The sequence below is a fragment of the Herpailurus yagouaroundi genome, unplaced genomic scaffold, assembly GCF_014898765.1.
Source record: "Herpailurus yagouaroundi ecotype Mexico unplaced genomic scaffold, PumYag 182, whole genome shotgun sequence".
NCBI lineage: Eukaryota > Metazoa > Chordata > Mammalia > Carnivora > Felidae > Herpailurus > Herpailurus yagouaroundi.
Genome location: NW_024412413.1, coordinates 31,418,063 through 31,437,918, shown reverse-complemented (window position 1 = coordinate 31,437,918; position 19,856 = coordinate 31,418,063). Strand labels below are relative to the sequence as shown.

The 19,856-nt window shown below is 40.1% G+C and overlaps 1 protein-coding gene across 4 annotated transcripts in view; it reads right to left on the bottom strand.

Annotated features, from left to right (window-relative positions):
* The window catches only part of KITLG (KIT ligand), an 86,128-nt gene that overhangs the window by 47,387 nt on the left and 18,885 nt on the right, over positions 1 to 19,856 (bottom strand). For 2 of the 4 annotated variants that reach the window (XR_005795392.1, XM_040491264.1), the window contains exons 1-2: positions 12,955 to 13,044; positions 3,954 to 4,067 (exon numbers count right to left, since the gene is read on the bottom strand). Coding sequence is in view for 1 of the 4 variants with exons in the window: in XM_040491264.1 (XP_040347198.1) it covers positions 3,954 to 4,067; positions 12,955 to 12,978 (138 nt within the window). In the remaining 3 variants the exon portion in view is untranslated. Of the gene's footprint in view, positions 1 to 3,953; positions 4,068 to 12,954; positions 13,096 to 19,856 lie in introns of those variants that run through there. The other 2 variants (XR_005795394.1, XR_005795393.1) reach the window with 2 other exon arrangements.

Sequence of the window (19,856 nt, the reverse complement as noted above, 5' to 3'; positions counted from 1 at the left end):
TACACCCCATCTCCACCAGCTGAGACTCCGTATTTCTGCAGTAGAGCTCTGATAGCTGTACTTTCAATAAGTACCCTAAAAAAGTACGATTGAATGATTCTCAGATGATATCCTACAAATGCTGGTTTACAGCAGTGACTTTCCAACATTTTTTTCAGAAGCTCAATTTTTTTTTTTTTTTTTTTTTTTTTTTTTTTTAAAATCAAGTCTTATTTGGGAGTCCAGATACACAAAAGCAGAGTGGCTGAGCAGGCTCTAGGAGCCAGTTTGAAAATCAATGTTGTAGAAGGCACATCACTGGTAAATGGGGCCAGGAGCTGTGCTTCCCTGCTCCTGGGTCTCAGTTTCTTTATTTATGAAACAGTTTGTCTAGATTATCTCTTAAATTCTCTTTCAGCTCCAGTATCCTATGATCCCACAACACCACAACTACCACTAATAGCTAATAGCTACCACTAATAGCTAATATTTAGCAGGTGCTTGCTGTGTTCCTAACACTGTTCTACTAATTGATTCAATCCTTAAAAATCACTCTGTGAAGTACTATTAATCTTAATACTGATGAGGAAACTGAGGCCCAAAGAAGTTATCTGACAATAACTCTATTTAAAAATCTGTACATACGTTCTCTCTTATTTAATCTATAAGACAAAATTGGGAAATAGAAACTGAGATTTAGAAAGGTAGTTAGTTACTCATCTAAGGTCAAAAAACTGGGATTTAAATTCAGGTCTACCACGGCGTCTGGGTGGCTCAGTCGGTTAAGGGGCTGACTCTTGATTTTAGCTCAGGTCATGATATCACGATTCCTGAGATGGAGCCCAGTGTCGGGCTCCACACTGACAGCATGAAGCCTGTTTGGGATGCTCTCTCTCTGCCCCTCCCCTCCTTGCTCACTCTGACACACACACACACACTCTAAATAAATAAACAAAACAAACTTTTAAAAAAAAATTCAGGTCTACCACCAATTCCAAAATCCATTCCTTAACCAATATATCAGCACAGGTTGGTACATCACAAAATAAATTATATCTATTTAGATTTTATTTTTAGCTAATCTCTATACCCGACATGGGGCTTGAACTCACAACCCCCAGATCAAGAGTCTCACACGCTACTGAATCAGCCAGGTGTTCCTACCACGAAATCTTTTAAATGGCATCCATGCATGTCTTATTATTCTGGTATTAATGATATGTATTCATATTTTTATGGAGATGATTTCTCTCCCAAACTAGATTATGAACATTTTGAGGTCAAGGATTATTTTTCTACTTCCTACTCTAGGAAATATGGGCTGTGAATCATGTCAATCTGTACTTAGGAGTAACCTGAGTCCAAGTTTTTATTAACTTGATTTCTTTCATTAATCCAAAGTAAACACACTAATTTCACTAAATCAACTCTTGAAATTAAAATATTTCCCAAGTCAGTTGCTGGAAGGGGTTAAAAACAAAACAAAACAAAACAAAACAAAACAAACACCTTTTTTCAGTCTTAGGATTTCACATTTGCCCTTGGGGTGAGGAACTATATTTTAGTGTCAACATTAACAAGTTATCCCTTTTCCAGGTACTTTTCTCAGTAATGCTTCTTGCCATTTTTCATTGTATCACCTGACAGGTAACAGACGGAGAATAAGCATATGTTTAAAGACAAGGATGCTCTCTGTCCCAAAAATAAATAAACGTTGAAAAAAAAAAATTTAAAAAAGGGGCGCCTGGGTGGCGCAGTCGGTTAAGTGTCCGACTTCAGCCAGGTCACGATCTCGCGGTCCGTGAGTTCGAGCCCCGCGTCGGGCTCTGGGCTGATGGCTCGGAGCCTGGAGCCTGGAGCCTGTTTCCGATTCTGTGTCTCCCTCTCTCTCTGCCCCTCCCCCGTTCATGCTCTGTCTCTCTCTGTCCCAAAAATAAATAAACATTGAAAAAAAAAATTAAGACAAGGATGGAAAATCCTGGAAGGTGCTCATAACACCTACTTAGGCCACTTCAAAATACTAGTTTGACATTTCACAGGAAGTAGTGCTTAGTGAGTAGTATTCCTTAAACACTTAGCAAGTAATAATGCTTAGTAATTTTCCTTGAATACCACGTTAATCTCGGACGTGCGTGGCCTATGGTCAAATATACAATCATCTTCCAACTTTGATTCATTGCCAATATACTTGACATTTGCCCCTTAAGACCACTGCAGGTCTCCATTGCTCATCCCCAGCTCCACGGTCATACCAGCATCCCCAGGAGAACTGTAATTTCCCAGCTATGAACTACTTTAAGCATGTTTTTGAGACTCATGTTAATCTGACATCCATATAAATTCACGTAACACAGATAAAGCTAGTCATAGTAAGAATTGGGACATACTAGGATCAAGACACTTTGGTTTCCAAATGTTGACTGAACAGATCATCTAGGACAGGAGTTCTTAAATCTTTCAGAAATTTCTTTAAAATATAGACGCCTGGAGCCCTTCCTCAGACTGATCATTGTATCAGTTTTTTGGAGTGCTGCCCAGATACCTGTAATTTTAATAAGCACCACAGGTGATCACGATGCTTATCACAGCAAAACTCATCAGGTCTTCATTCACTAAACAAACATTTAATGAGTGCCTTCTGTTGATATAAAATTTAGAATATAAGCATATATTTTCTTTTTAGTGTAGTTTCTTGGATCACAAATTAACAAGTAACTTGAGGAATAGGTCCATGCTCTATGTTCTTTAAAAAACAAAATCAACTTTCCTTACCACATCTTTATACCCAATATCTAGCAGGGCAGATAGCAGGAAAATGGTGCACTGCTTTGATCACCAGCCCCTTGAATAAAGTGTGTTGATATATCTTCAGGTATTGCATCAGAGAATACTTTTTAAGCCTGGACCCCAGGGCATCTTTCTAAGGAATCCACATAAATTGCGTGTGTGTGTGTGTGTGTGTTATTAATTCTGCATTGAGCCTAAGCCAGAAAGACTCTGACCCTAGTATTAAACTTTTTTTTTTGAAGTTTGGCTATGAACCCCAAATAAAATATAAACCAGGAAACGCATATAAAGAGTAGGGAAGTATCTCAACAAATAGCACTTTCTTTTCTCCATATCACAACCCTTATCTCTTCCTTATTCTTGTATCATCTCTGTTCTCTAGACAGTTTTCAAGTAACAGAATGCCACTTGGCTATTTTGAACCAGGAATTTGTGAAAAACGCTTCTCAAAGTTTGTTCATCCTGAAATCACATACTGCCGCTCAAGTGGGCACATAAAATCTCCCCTACATCAGGAGAGTTGGGAAGAATCCATTCCAGATGCTGTATTATCTCCCTCTCTGTGGTGTGCATTTTAAGAGAATGGTGGCATGAAACTGGCAGTGACCAAGGGGCACCAGTGTAAGATTGCTTTTGCTGAGAGAAGAGTTCCAATGTGGTAAATGTGGGAGAGAAGTCGTTCAACATTTGGGTAACAAACCACTCCTCCAGCTATGTTCTCACACGGGTCACCCACCCACCCACCCACATGTGACAGGGTCTTTGTGTTGTTGGAAAGGGGAGAATGGCCATCTCAGATCTTTTTTGTTAGGCTGTTAGAGAATAGTAGGAAGGCATGTGGAGGGGGATAAGACACACTGTGGAACCCACAAAAGAGAAAATGGGGAACAAGCTGGTGCTGCCACATCAGCACAAAGAGAACTCTTCGGTGTCCTTCACTGCCTGTGATGGAGATGAAAAAATGAGCAAAGAAACAAAGTCACCGCAGTGATGTACCAATTTTACCCACAGATTCTCCATGACCTTAAATATCTCCCTACCTGCTCTCTATAAACCCTTCAGAATAACTCCAGGATTTCTCTCCTTGTCTTAGAAAAATACTAACTTGGGACAGGAAAAAAATGAAGTCTTTTTCAAAAACCACAAGAAACAAAAATTCACAGCTATCGAAAGCATTCCTTACTTACCAATTTTGTAACGTCTTTCACATCATCAGTCACACGGTTCCTGCAGAGCCCTTTAGTTTTGACCAGAGGGTTAAATAGGAGCAGCTGAAGATAAATGCAAGTGACAATCCAAGTCTAGATGAAAACAGAAAAACTGCTGGTGATGACCAGTGAAAAACTGTAATCACTCAAACGATTGCATCTTATACTTTAAGGTGGAAAGGACAATCTATATTAAACAAACAAACAAAAAAACAAAAAACTACTGCCTTAAATATAACTTAAATGCTGAGTGTTCAAAATATGCTGACCAAATTTTTAAAAAATTGTCTGTTAAAATGTGGTTTGGATTTTCATTTCAATGACATTATTGTTAACTCTTGTCAAAAGCTTTCTAAGGCCAATTTCCTAATGGCAATTAGGAATGAACATGTAGCAACTTATAAAGTATCTACCACTAAAGGTGTTTTCTTTTTTAAACTAGGAATGTATGAAATTCATACCTTAAGGCACCAAAAAAGGCTTTCTATACTTTAAGTGTAGACTGTTTGGCAAGTAGCAGCAACCCCTGAGCAGTGCTTTAAATCCGATAGTATATGATAGTACTCCAAGTGAGGGAGAGAGATGTAGTTTTAGATCTGGGACAGAATTTAACCTCATTTAAGAGACATCAAAAGAATCATCGTTTTTAATCATAGCTTTTAAACCACTTAATAAGGAAAAACATTTCCTTAGTGAAGAGGAAGACATTCCTGAACCCTAGCATGATCTCTCTCTCTCTCTCTCTCTCTCTCTCTCTCTCTCTCACACACACACACACACACACACACACACACACACACACACACCACATGTGCGCTCACACACACTTCTCCTTGAAAATCCCACCATGTTTTGTAGTTACTTTTATGCAGGACTTATTTTTTCTTACTACACTAGATTCTAGGTTTTTAAGAACCTGGGCACCCGATTCTCTTATTTTTTTTATTTTTTTTATCCTTATAACACACAACACAGCACCTTGCACATTAAGAGCTCTTTATGTAAATATTGGCTGGATGAATCAGTGACCAAAGTAAAAACTGTCTAATGCTTCAAATTCAAATCCAATTTATTGAGCACATATTATGAAACAGGGACTGTGCCAGTCACTAGAGAAACAAAGGTGATGAAGATGCCCTTGAAACTCAGAGGCAGGTGCATAAAGAACACACACACTCTATGACAAATGCTTTGAGAACACAAAGAAGGAAGCAATTAATCAATTAACCTTAAAGGAGGAGAACCCCTTGGCAGGAAGACAGTGCCAAGAAAAGCCAGAAAAAAAAAAATGGGACTCTGGCTGGCTTTTGGAGGACAAGGAGGAGCTTGGAAGAGTGGACAAAGAAGGGACACGCATTCCAGGAAAAATAAACAGCATGAGCAAAGGCATGGATGTCTGAAGACATTTTAAAATGTGACGGTAATCTTTTAGGAGTTAACATTTGTCTATGGCATCTTACAATTACACAAAGTCCATGTGCACATGACTAGAAACCTTTCCTATTTATGTAGCTAGCCAGGTACTTTTTAAAAACACTGGATTATTTTCAACTAATATCTGCACACTAACTAGGTGTCACACTGGACCAAGTGAACATCAGCATTTACAAAATTTCTGAGAGTACAACACTACCTACATAGATAAGAGTGGCTTGTAAACAAAACCTAAGCCTTTTCATTGTTTTAGCATCGTGACCTATTCTAGCAGTAATCCTGTTTAAGTTTGGTTAAGGCTACTTTGAACACTGAGGGGTCATTCTGTTCATAGCACTGTCTCCCTTGGATTGAAATGAAGACTAAATTGTGCAAATGATTTCCTGAAAGCAACCAGGATATTCTTCAGCAGGTGGATAAACTGTGGCATATCAATCGTATATTTTTATTAAAATATTAATTAATATTAATCATTAATCATTAAAAAGAAATGAGCTATCCAGCCATGAAAAAACATGGAGAAAACTTTATATTATTAAATGAAGGAAGCCAATCCAAAGAGGCTACCTACATACTGTATGATTCCAACTATTAGGACGTTCTGGAAAAGGCAAAACTATGGAAACAGTAAAAGGATCAGCGGTTGCCAGAGATTGTAGGGGGAGGGATGAATAGGTGGAACACAGGATTTTTAGGGTAGTGGAAATACTCCGTATGACACTATAATGGTAGATATTGGCCACTGTACATTTGTCCAAACTCACAGAATGCAACATTAAGACTGAACCCTAACATGAACTATGATTAAGAGGTGTCAATGCAGGTTTATCAGTTGTAATAAACATACCACTCTGTGCATGTGTAGGGGCAGGGAGCATATGGGAAATCTCTGTACTTTCCTCTCAATTTTGCTGTGAACCTCAAACTGTTCAAAGAAAGAAAAAAAAGTCATTAAAAAAAATCACTTCACTGTGGTGAGAACAAACTTTAGGGTAGCAATAGGTAGAAGAAACAGACCACTTAAGGGCTATCGTTATCACCCAAGCAAGAAAGGGCTGTAGCAATGCTCTGACCAGAATTGGTTTGATTCTGGATGTCTCCTGCGGGCTCAGCCAATAAGATTTCCTGATAGCTGGAGTGTGATTTGAAAGAGTCAAAGGTGACCCCAAGGATTCTGGCTTGAGCAAATGAAAAGATGGTACTACCATCAACTGAAGTGGGAAGGCTGATGGTGGGGAAGGTCTGGAGGTCAGATTAGGAGTCGAATTTTGAGCGTGTGAAGTTTGAAATGTCTTTGAGATATCTTACTGATGATACCAGGTCATGATATTTGAATGTGGGTTTAGGAGGTAAGTTTGGGCTAGATACATAAATGACAGCCTCTGATGTATAAATGGAATTTTAAGCAAAGAGTGGCTGAGTCCATCCAGGGAATAAGTACAAATGGGAAAAAAAAGAACAAAGGACTGGGTCCTACAGTGCTCTAACTGTAAAAGGTCTGGCAGAAGATTTAGAAAGCACAAAAGAATCTCAGGGAGAAGCCAAAGGAGTAGGAGGAAGCTGAGTTTAAAAAAAGAAAAGTTAGGTTAAGGAGAATGAGGTCGAACTACGTCAAATACTCATAACAGGTCAAGTAAGATGAGAACTGAGCACTGACCACTGGATTTGGCAGAGTTCAGGTCACTGGTGACATTATCAAAAACGGTTTTACTGAGGCAGGTGCAGGAAAAAGCCAGTGGGGTGTGGGTTTCAGAGAACATGAGGGAGTAATTAGAAACAGTGAATGTAGACAGCTCTTTTAAAGAGCTGTCCTTCAAAGGGGAGCCAACAAGCAAACGAATAAATAAAAACAAGTGGGGTAGTAATTGGCAAGGGCTTGAGGGAGGGGAGAGTTTTCTCTGCAAGTTGGTAGGAGCACTGGGAAGTGTGTATGCCCCTGGGGCTGATCCAGCAGGAAGGTGCAACTGGGCGACGTAGGTCAGAAGAGAGGCAACTAATTGCTGGAGCGATGTTCTTGAGAAGGCAAGAAGCGGGGAGATCGAGGCGTCAAGCACGGGGGCTGGCCTCACGTAAGAGTACGTACAGTTTACCAGTGCTATCAGACAGAATGTCCGAAAATGTGAGTGCAGATGTGGGTGATTTTCCAACAATACGGTGAATGACAGCTACCCTCTATGAGTGCCAAGCATTTTGTATATCTGATCATAAACAAACTTCAAGTTTCATATATTCTAATTCTAATGATGGAGAAATTGAGCTACAGAGAGATTTGGTGACTTCTAAGTGGTAAAAACCCAGGTCTGTCCACAATTCTAAATCCTGTGCTCTTCACCACCCAATACTGTCACAGTACTCCCACAAAGCTGTCACATCATTGGTGAGAATTCCAAATAGCACAGTTCTAAAACGGTCATCATTTTTAAAATATTGAGCATATCAAGACAAGCATGTTCCATAATCCATGTCAGTTGAATACTGTTTTTCAGATTACCATAATTTTTAATATGTTCTATTAGTTTTTAAAAATATACTAATACAGACTTCTATAACAATTGCAAAATAATGTCACCAAGGCAGCGTCAAAATATTTTTTTCTGCATCAGTTATATACAAATACCAGTGAAGATAGATTCCTATAAAATGAGCAAAAGCCTATTTGGTCAGGGCTAAAATTAAATCTGTTAATACATTCACACATCTCTGACAAACTTGTATTTCTTGAAGCACTTTATTTTAAAGCTGTTAAATAAACTTATGTTGTAATTTAACTTTGTATATACTTAGCTAGTAGTAAGGAATAGTCACCTTTTGTTAAATTCAACAGTTCACTCTGGCAAAACTAGACATTACAATAGAGAAGAAATCATAGAGAAATGTCCCTCATCAGTGTTCTCGTGAGAGCGCTGAAATGCAAAGCCTATTTCTTTGTATGGAAAAGTAATTTTTCAGTATTATTCTATAGAGAATACAGACATTTTTCTAACATATAGTACACGCACTTCCTTGACTTCTTAAACGGTGGGAAGAAGTACTAAGCTTTACTTTTTTTTGATGATTCAGGTTCATCAAATAAAAGAGAGACTAAGTGAAATAAGCCAGACATAGACAAATATGATATGATCTCACTTACGTGCAGAATCTAAGAAAGAAAATAATAATGGTAACAGAGTAAAATAGAGTGGTGGTTATCAGAGACTGGGGGATATCTAGATCAAAGGATACAAACTTTCCAGTTATAAAATGAGTAAATTCTGCAGATCTAATGTACAGTAAGGGGACTGTAGTTAATACTATATTGTAAAGGAAAACTATGAGGGGATAGTTTGCTGTCATTTCATGATGTATGCTTATATCAAAGCCATCACATTGTACACCTTAAATATATACGATTTTTGTCAGTTATACCTCAATAAAGGTGAGGGGAAAAAACATTCCAGGTATGCAGTTGTGACGACCTTTGCCTAAGTAGCTCCAAATTACTGTATTTGACTGAATGACTGTTTTTAAAATGTTATTTTAGTTTTTGTCGGCTGGCTTCCCAGTTTACCAGTTTCTCCCAGTCTGTCAGTCATTACTTGCAACATAGTTTACTGCTAGTATGCCTGTTTCTAGCCTCCTGCAGTCTCAATGGCAAAACACAACACATGGACCACAGTGGGTGCCTATGGTAGTCAGAACTCTGGCAAAAAGATGGCCATGCCCTAATTCTTGGAGCTTGTGAATTTTTTGCTTTGTATGGCAGAATGGACTTTACAGATGTGATTAAACTAGGAACCTTGAGATGGAGAGCCTACGCCATATCTTCTGGGTCCAAGAGAGTGCTACAGCTCCTCACAAACTAAGAATGTTTTCCAGCTCTGGTGAGAGAACCACAATAAAGGAAGAGGCAGAAGATGTGACATGGTAAGGACTTTACTTGCCATTTCTGGAAATGGGCCAGGAGTCAAAGAATACCAGTGGCTTCTAGAAGCTGAAAGAGCAAGGAACAAAGTCGACCTCAGAACCTTCAGGAAGGAACATAGTGGCCCTGAAACCTTGATTTTAGCTCAGTAAGTCCACCAAGTTTGGATTTCTGAATCTACAGAACTGTGACATAATAAGTTTGTATAGTTTTAAGTGGCTAAGTTTGTGATAATTTGTTATAGCAGCAACAGAAAAAAAAAATCAGAGCTTAAGAAACTCACTTTTTGAATGAATCAATGCATGAATGGTATAGTGTTGCAATGCCCAAGCTTTTCTGGTAAGGAAAATAAACTGCCTCTGTCAGTATTCTGGGCCCCCAACCCCTGCTTTAAGCAAAGCAGCTCAGCTTTTTTCCTGCTTTATTTGTTCATGCTTCTGGGTAAGATTTTGTTTAAACAAAGGTTTCCAAGGGTAAGAGAGAGAGAAAAAAAAACACACACACACACAAAAAACACATGCTTTTGAAAACTGGTGGTGTGATGGCAGAGAACAGAACATGAATCCAGAAAACCTCTCAACTCCTTTACCGTGTGACCTCAAGTAAGCCAGTTAATTCTTCCAAATGTCTGTAGTGTATAAGAGGACAATAATTTTTGTCTCACGCACTTCATGGAGCGATGGTGAGGGGATCAAATAAAAACTTTTCCAACTACAGGTGCTGTGCAATTATTTGCTGTGTGGTTTGTAGGTTTTAGATAGTCAAGGAAACCAGGGAAAGAAGGGCTTCAAACTGAACACTCAGGGAAAGGACTTTACATAGTCAATCTTTCATGAACAAAGAATAGGACCTTTGGTATGGATATTTTGACACCAGTACTGGTTTCACATGTGTTTTTCAATGTATTTCTTAGTTCTCAACTGTGTTGAGAGTAGCTTCAGTTAACGCTGCACTTCCAATTAAGTGAGGTATTTCCCCATCTTCGGTTTCACACTCTTCCTCTTTCTCTAATTTCTGGAAACCCTAACAAAGGTACAGGGGTACCTAAATGTGGGGGCGTGCACGCACACACACACACACCCTATTGGAGATAGAATGCTGAAGCAAAATGTCCCTGTGTTTGTGACTTCTGCTCTAAAATGTATCTTTTCACTTTGGGCAGTCATCTCACTGGTTTTTTGTTTTGTTTTTTGTTTTGTTTTTCCTGTAACATTCTCTGCTTCTGCGTACGACATTTTTCTTTGGCTACTTTGTTTTAGCATCCTACAACTTTTCTCTCTAGGTCACGCTCATTATGTGATAACCTCTCATTTCATGATAACCTTTCATTGCACAGACACATTAAACTAATCTTATTGTCAGCAGTTCTAGATTTTTTATTTGGAGGCATGCGTCAAAAGTGTCCCCCACATACTCCCCACATCACGCAGAATTCCAATAACCCTTTCATTGCTAATAGTTGCCTTGAAATTATTTACATGATTAAAAAAAAATGAGAAATCCGTATGTACTGTTAGAACTAAGCCATACAATAGAAATAGTTCTGGTAGAGGGAAATATAGGGAATTAACATTCATACTTAATTATGAATGACAGAAAAGCAGATCTTTTTCTGGGGAGTTTTTATAGTGGCAGATCATACTGAAAAGATCCTTTGAAGAAGAGGGGGAAAGTTGCAGGAAGAGGCCAGAGACCCTGAAGACCTGAGACCGATGTCTTATTTTTGTTGAGAACCAGTCTCAGTAGATCCCAGTGGGACATTCATCTGCTCGTTAATTCTTCCTGAACATAAGAACCTTCCTTACAATAAAAAGCCACATGCCAGGAAAAGGAGCTGCAAAATCCCCCTAAAGCAAACTATTTACTTGATCTGAACATGTGTTATGACACAGAAGTCGCTTTGCAAACTTCTTTCCTTTGGTAGAAACTAACATGATTACAGCCCAAGAACATCAGGGGAACATATGCTGTTTGAGAAATCAGAAGATTCCTAGCTTCTAAACTTAAAGAAAAAAAAAAAAAATCCCGCAAACTTTTCTATGAACTTGAGAAGCGATTTTAAAATAAGTGTTGCCAGGGCCCACGTTACAGACTTCTCAAAGTCAAAAAGGTAGTGCGGTGTCTGCGTAGCTCGTTTTCTTTGTGCACAGACCTACAAAGTGGTATTGGGTCTGCCCCGAACAAAACAGCAGCTGCTGCCAAAAACAACATTCATCTTCTCTTTAATCTGGAATGCCAGCTAGCGAAGCAGGCAGTTCCCTTGTAGCCCAAATGTGCTTTGGAAACAAGCCAACTGGCTTAGCTACCCAGAGCCAGGAATACAAGTTACCAAGATACAGGTATAGTAATTAGTCCTGAGTTCAGGTCTTTCGAGGTCATATGAACCATATCCTTCAAAAATAATCGTAATGTAAACTACCAACACACTCTGGTTCGGTGAATAATCATTTAATGCTACAGAACTTCTTCCTTCAGATTTAAAAAAAGTTTTTTTTCATGTATATTTTTGAGAGACAGAGCATGAGTAGGGGAGGGGCAGAGAGAGAGGGAGACACAAAATCTGATGCGGGCTCCAGGCTCCCAGCTGTCAGCACAGAGCCGACCTGGGGCTTGAACTCACGAACTATGAGATCAAGACCTGAGCTGAAGTTGGACACTTAAACGACTGAGCCACCCAGGTGCCCCTTGATTTCTAATCTTTAAGTAATATACCACTAAACATTCTAGAGAAAATACCGAATCATCCTACACAAATTCTTCTCTAGTAATCATCCAGTAAGCTCAAGGGGCAAAGTAAACACTTAGCACAAGCCTCTCAGGAAAGCAGATGTTAACAGGGTAGCTAAGTGAAACTCAAGCCAGCTTCAAGTCCAGATTGGTGCACTAGAATCTTGTAAAGATCTACTTCCATATCTCTCCATGCAGATGCTTTTGTGAAGAAGTGAAATAAAAATACTCTAGGGACACCTGGGTGGCTCAGTCGGTTGAGTGTCTGACCTCGGCTCAAGTCATGATCTCATAGTTCTGGGAGTTCAAGCCCCACATGGGCTAGCTGCTGTCAAGCACAGAGCCCATTTCCAGTCCCCTGTTCCCGTCTCTTTGCCCCTTCACCGCTTGCAGTCTCTCAAAATTAAAAAAACACTAAAAAAGATCCTAAAGTATTGGTGATCGCTAAAACATGTTAATATGCTCTACTAACAAAAACTGAACAACCTAGAAATGAATTTTTTAATATGAAAAGACAAACAATGGCTTTAATATAAACAGGGAATTTGAGAATTTCAGTGGATTCAATATATGGAAAAAAATGAGAAAAGTCACTGTTGATAGTCCTTACTCTAAAGGTAAATGCTATTTAAAGAGGAAATGACTCACATGTATAGACTTCTACTAAGGGCCACACACAGGAGGAACAGTTTGCAAATATTACATATAACCTTCCCACCAATCAGATTTTACAGGTTAGTAAAACATGCTTCAGTGGGATTAAGTAACTTGTTTATGGCCACTCTGCTAGTAAACCTCTGAGCTGGGTTTAAACCAGTATCTACACTATACTAGGAAGGAAAATCCTGGGCTAGTCACATAATAAAACTGATTTCATTTATATTTAATGAACTATTCAATTTTTTCGAAAATACCTACGCTGTGGATGGCGTATAGGTCCATTTAGCTGAATCAGTTTTTGATTGAAGCCACCATATCAAATTATTACTAGGCTGGGTAAACAAGTAGCACAGGTAAATCAAGTTACACTTCACTGTAGGTTTTTAAAAAATTGCATAGCTAGAGGGAGGGGAAAAAAAAACAAAGTGATAAGTTGTTCCTTCTGATAAAAACAAAATTAAGTGCTTTCAGACTTCTAAGAGCTACCTATTCATTTAACAAACATGTATGGGAGTGCCTGGGTGGTTCAGTTGGTTAAGCGTCTGGCTTTGGCTCAGGTCATGATCTCATGGTTCTGGAGTTCAAGCCCCGCGATGGGCTCTATGCTGACAGCTCAGAGCCTGGAGCCTGCTTCACATTCTGCGTCTCCCTTTCTCTCTGCCCCTCTCCCTCTTGTGTTCTCTTTCAAAAATAAACAAACATTTAAAAAAACGTATGGCGTACCTGATAGGTATGTAAGATAAAGACACAGCAGATGTCTTCTTTGGCCCAGGAGGGACAGCTAAACCTGACTTTGGGGGAACTGAAGGAGAGGCTCAGAGATAGCTCCTGGGAGATGACCCCTTCTTCAGGGGTGAATAGCAGGTAGCCAGATCAAAGAAAGCAGGGGTGAAGACACCTGGCAGAGGAAGTAGGAAGTGCCCATAGAATTGAGAAAACAGGGCATTTTCATAGAACTTCACATTGATGACATGACTGGAAAATGAATTTCAAGGAATAATAAAACAGAGGAAGCTAGAGAGATAGGCAGAGGTCCTCCCAATTTTGCTAACTGGTGTGGATTTTATCTTAGAGACATGGGGAGCTCTTTATCTTAGAGCAGGGGAGGATCAAGATCTGATTTTAGAAAGGCTTATCAGGCATCAGAATGAAGGATAGACTGGGGCTTGTGGAGGTCACTGAAGTCATCAACTAGGACAGACGCAGTGGGAGTGAAGAGAAACGGAAATGGACGAGTTCAAGAGGATATGAAGTTGAATGGGACTTGGGTGATGGGCGGAAAGTGTGTGGGATAAAAGGAGGAGGAGTCACAAATGACCTCCAGTTCCAGTTTAGGTGACGGGGTAAAAAGTAGAGCTATTCACTGAGCCAGGATATGTAGGAGAAGTGGTAGCTGGAGATTACTGGAAGTTATCACCGAAAACCTTGGGGGATAACCCCTCTAAGGGGGAGAAGAACTGTCTGCATAGGAGAGGAGAGAATGAGAAGCGGAGCACGAGAGGCAAGTCTGTTGATTGTGGGATCTGCAATCACTGTAAAAAGAAAGCACAAGAGGGCAAGTGTGAGCAATAAAACAGGCACTGAAAGAGGTCAACCTGATGGTTGCTGAAAAATACCTAATGGGGTTGACGCTGCTAAGGATAGTTTCCACGGAGTGACAGAGCTAGGAATCAAACCACAGTGGTAAATGAGCCAGGGGGAAATTTCAAGGCAATATACTACAACAGCTTGAAAAGGAAGGAGAACAGGTAATCTGGAAAGGCTAGAGAGTTCACTTTAGTCTGGGTAGAAGCAAAGACAGCTTGGAAAGAGTGGAGCCGTAATGATGCGCTATGCTTTCTTCTTTCTTAAAGGGTCTGTGCCTGGGAACAACTCCCCTGTGGTCCATGACAGCCAGGTGAGCTGCGAGGCTTGGCCACTGTGGAAATCCCTGCAAAGAACTTCTACCTCAGGCTAGAATCTAGGGCCTAGGTGTTCAAATTTTGCTATTACTATTTTGGAATAGACATGTACAAGGCAGAAGCATTTGTGCCAGCAGTAGACATTACGTCATTAGAAACAATGGTAATGTAAGTCATTAGCTATTCATAAATACAGCAGTTATATAAAAACAGAAGGAAAGAATTCCCCCAAGCAGTATAATCTGCCGTATTTTAGGGAAATGCTGGTTGATGACTAATTCTAATCAATTTTATGAGGATGATATGTAACAAGCCAAACTATGCTAGAAAATTGCTAGGTGCTAGTTTAATGTTGAACCTAGATGTACATATTTGTTGCCAGATTTTTTTTTTTTTGATGTAAGTATACATTTTCAAAGAAATAAGAGACAGGCCCCCAAATTGGCAAAAGTATAGGAACATAAAAAAAAAATTTAGGGCAGTTTTGAAATTCAGATATTCACCTTCAAACACTCCACAGGCACAGGACCTTGTTCACTATTATGTCAATTAGCTGCTCTTAAAATTAAACCACAATATGCACTCCCAGTGTCGTAGCTTTCCAACAAACAGCTACAAAAATGCAAATTGTAATTTATACTCTCTCAACTATGTGACTCACTTCTGAAAGTGGGATCGCATGTAAATCAAAAGCTCTGCACTTTTTGAAAACTTGTAAAATCTTTTGCACTCCCAACAACTGAGAGATGGAAAATGAATGCAGATTCCAGCTGCTATCTGATCCCATGTGCTGAATTTGGACTGAATGACTCCCCTATAGAACTTCTTGTGTTTTGTTTTGTCCTATGGTTGCAATTAAATGGGCTCAGATGTGTTGTCAGATCAGCTACCAGGAGTCTTACAAGTTGGGTCTCTAAGGGACTTTTAATCTTTTAATTTTTAAGAACTTAATCTGAGGAAGCAGCTCAGAAAATCTCTGAAGGTCTTCTCACCTGGGCTTTTTTTTTTTTTTTTTTTTACCACATTAAAATAAACCAAATCTTTATACTCTGCTTTAACTGCTTCCAACAGCATCAAAACCAGTGGGAGTTAAAGGCATAAACTCAAAGAACACTCACAATCTTGATCATTTTCTCCATCACATCAGATGATAAGCCCAGTTTGCAAAGGTCACGGCATAAGCATTCCTGATTATGCAACGTGTGCTAGATACACCAACTGCTTTGGTTGAGTTGAATAAACTGTTCAACTGTTACCTGCTTTCACTGAAGGTGCCCTAACCGGAAACAGCGTTGGGGGGAGAGGGGGAATTGGTTGTCTTACCTTTAGAAGAAAATGTAATCATCCGGGGTGTTTATGAAGATTTCAGATTCCTAAGCATCATACAGAATCAAAATTTCTGAGGGTGCATCACAAAGATGTGCACTTATAACAAGCCCTCCATGTGATTTTTAGGTATTCTTTAAAATCTGAGACATGCTATTTTAGGCTGTACTAGCTCATGGGTGCTATATCATTACAGAAAACAAAAAGGTCTAAAAAGGTAAATGAGTTTACATTTGGTTCAAGGGCTACATATTAGATGCTCTGGATTTAGAGCAACTTGAAAAAAGGAAAGCTAAATGTAATGAACAGTGTAGGAGTAGTGAGCGTCGAGGATACTATGGATTGGCTCTTTCAATTCCTACTCCATCTCTCTCCTAGCATATTCTCCTACACTGTGGTGGCTGCAAAACTTCCATTCCTTTGTAGTCAGTTACAATTGCAGATGTGACTTAGGTTCTGGCAATCAGGCACAACTCTGCAAGACTGATGTGGGAAGGAAATTCTTGAGAAAAGAAGCTGGGTGTTGGGCATGCATTTTGCTCCCCTGGGTGGTAATGCGGGCAGAAACTCCCTGCCATCAGTAGCAGTAAGAGCTTCCTGCATTAGCTGTAACAGTTTTACAGACAGTGGTGGATTTAACTGGGTTCCAGACAACCAGAGTATTCCGGAAGCTCAGACTCCTCTTCTAGCCCTTCCAGTGGTTTTATAAGCCATCAAATACATTTCATTATATCCCCCACTCTGTTTAGCTGGGACGGTTTATCCCATCTGCAACTAACCCCTAAGCAATACTTGGAGAAAAAGAACCCAAGTTATTAAGCACTTCTTATAAAGGTTAGTCTAAACTTTCTGTAGGAATTTTCCATTAGTGTTTCAAAATTGAAACTGTAAGATAAGGATCACTTTAAAATTTAAGAAAAAAAAAAAAAAAAGAGAAATTTTTGATGGTCAACCCCGGAGAATGTTAATGTAATTCTACCACCTAAAGCACAGCAAAGCATCCATCTCTGACATGCCCGGGACATGTTCCTTTGGTAACAGTACACTTCATCAGCAAGTTCATTATTGATGCAGGAGATAATGTTTAGAACAGAAGAACATCAGCAAAGTAAGACATGGATTCAAATCCTGATTCTGTCACTGACATGCTATAACCTTGAACCAATTATGTAACTTCTCTGAGCCTCAGTTTTCTCATGGGGCGGGGAGGGAATAGCATTTCTTTAGATTTTTGAAAAGATTAATTAAGACAGTATTATGTAAAGCACCGACAAGAGGCCTGGAACAGATCATGACATGACTGCCAATGCTATAGGTATTTTATCATTATTACTACTCCTTTAGATGCTGAATTCAAAACTAACAGTTGTACTAATAGTGAATTTCACATTCCATTTATGTTCTGCTTCCCTGTAGATTAAAGATCAGCACAGGAAGATGATAAAGAGTTTGTGAAACTGCCCTGGGTTTGGATTTGGATCAGCTCTCCCAAAGCAGGCAGGCCATCTTGACCTGGTGTAAAAGTGAGGCTGAACTGTTTGGGCCATGGGTGAATGTTAACCTAAACAGCAGAGTTTCAAAAGTCAGCTTGAGCTTCAGCAATAAATAAATTCAAGACCGCTTTCGAAAACAGAATGTGTGTACTCATGCACAGAGAAGCAGTGTGGAGTAGGGCCTGGGGGACAGTGATTCAGACTACCAAGGGGCACCTACGTGGCTCAGTTAAGTGGGTGTCCGAGCCTTGACTTCGGCTCAGGTCTTGATCTCATGTCATGGGGGCAAGCCCCGCATCAGTCTCTCCACTGAGCATGGAGCCTGCTTGGTGTCTCTCCCTCTCTATAAATAAACAAATATAAAGTGCCCCTTCCCCACTCTATAAATAAACAAATTTTAAAATCAGACTGCCCAACTTTGAATCCCCAGTCTGCCACTGACCTGCCTTGTGGCCTATGGAAAGTTTATCTTTCTGTGCTTTAGTCTTCTTACCTGTACCATGGGCCTAATAGAACCTACTTTCCAGGCCTGCTGAGGACTAATATGCAAAGCACTTGGTACGGTACTGGACAGGAGGCACACCCCTGTAAAAGTTACCATTGTTAACGACGACACTTAGAACAAGCATCCCGGATAATGTTATTTCCAAACTTCAAGCCAAAACTCTGGGCACCATCCTTGATTCTTCCCCTATTTCCATATCCAGCCTCTTATGCCCTGTTAGTTCTACCAGCAAAATAAATCTTGCAACATTCACTTCTCTCCGTCTCATCTTGTACGGCTACAGTACAGGCTCCACGCTTGCCCAGAAGCCTTCAAAGGCCTCTAAATAGCCTCCTCTACTTTCACGCTTGCTACTTACAACAGTGTGGCCCTTTGGGAACACACGACAGTACTCACTGCTTGCTTCGACTCTCTGCATACCTTTCCGTTCCATTTACAACAACATGTGAGCTGCTGACCAAGGCCTAAAAGGCTCTATTTAACATAAACTTGCCTACTTCCATGTTCCCATCTTAGCATGCCCTCTCTCCCCACCATACTCACCACAACCCCACCAGCTTCCTTTTTGTTCTGGAAACACCTGAAATGTATTCCTGCCATTAGCCCTTCGCACTCGCTGCCGTGAGCTTTCTCCTCTTGGGCTCTGCAAAGGCAAGTCCTTCTCGTCACTCAGGATTCAGTTCAAATACCACCTGCTCAGAGAAACCTTCCCAAGGTGACCCGTCTTCAGCAGCTCCAAACCTCCTATCACAGTTTTATTTCCACGGAATCACTTTTCATCAGAAAGTTCTCCTGCTTACCCAGTTAGTTTACTTGTTTATCACCTGTCCCTACTGACAAGCATGTCAATGGTGTGAAGATGAGAAGTCTATTGTTCTTGCTCTTCACTCTTACCTCCAGCACCTGGAGCTGCTCCTCACTCACAGCACAGGCTCCTTATGTGTGCGTTGCACACGGTGCAACCTGCTACTGAAGTATCCACAAAACGCAAACCTTCTCTTATACGGGACAGACCACGACGGTTAGAGTGCAAACGCGGGTTTACGAACTGGGGTACAGATGAAGTCTGGATAACGCAGGCTTCAATTCTCAGCAGCCAGTGTCCAGATTCACACAACTGAATTGCAACATCATCCACCAGTTTTGCTTATAATCTGTCTCTTGCACTGGGGTCTGAGCACCACCGGCCAGTATTTGCAGTGTCTCACCATTTTGTCCAGAATGGATAGAGCCGTGATGAGCACTGGGAAGCCTCTCGTGAATATTTTTTAAATGAACGAACACAGGAAGGACACACAGAAGAGTTTTGCTCATCAGTAGGCCATAAACCATTGTCCTACTTCTCACTCGAGGGTCCGGTGAGTGCTAAATCCTAATGATATGTATAAGTAATATTCCACATTCTCTTAATTATTCAAAGTGTGACATTAGCTAACTGCTTTTTGGTTTGAACTTCTAACCATTATCTCTGTACCTTTAAGTACTTTTCTAGCTCCATGAAAATAGTAAATTGGGATATAAAACCAGGGGTAGACTGTAAGCTCCATGAAGCACAGCAATGAGGTGATTTTTTTCACTACAGTATTTCTAGCCTCTAGCACAGTGCCTTATAGTAAATGTTACAGAAACAACTAATGAACAAGGAACTACTGGAAAATGCCTTTCCTGGCAGATGTGGCCAAAGCACAACATTAAGCCAAGGTGCTGACCTGCCTGTAAAATCCTCAGAATTCTTTTTTTTTTTTTTTAAGTTTATTTTGAGAGACAGAAAGTGTGCACATACATACAGCATAAGCAAGGGAGGGGCAGAGACAGAGAGGGAGAAAGAGAATCCTAAGCAAGCTTTGCACTGTCAGCACATGGAGCTTGATGCGGGGCTCGATCCCACAAACCAGGAGATGAAGACCCAAGCCGAAATCAAGATGGATGCCCAAC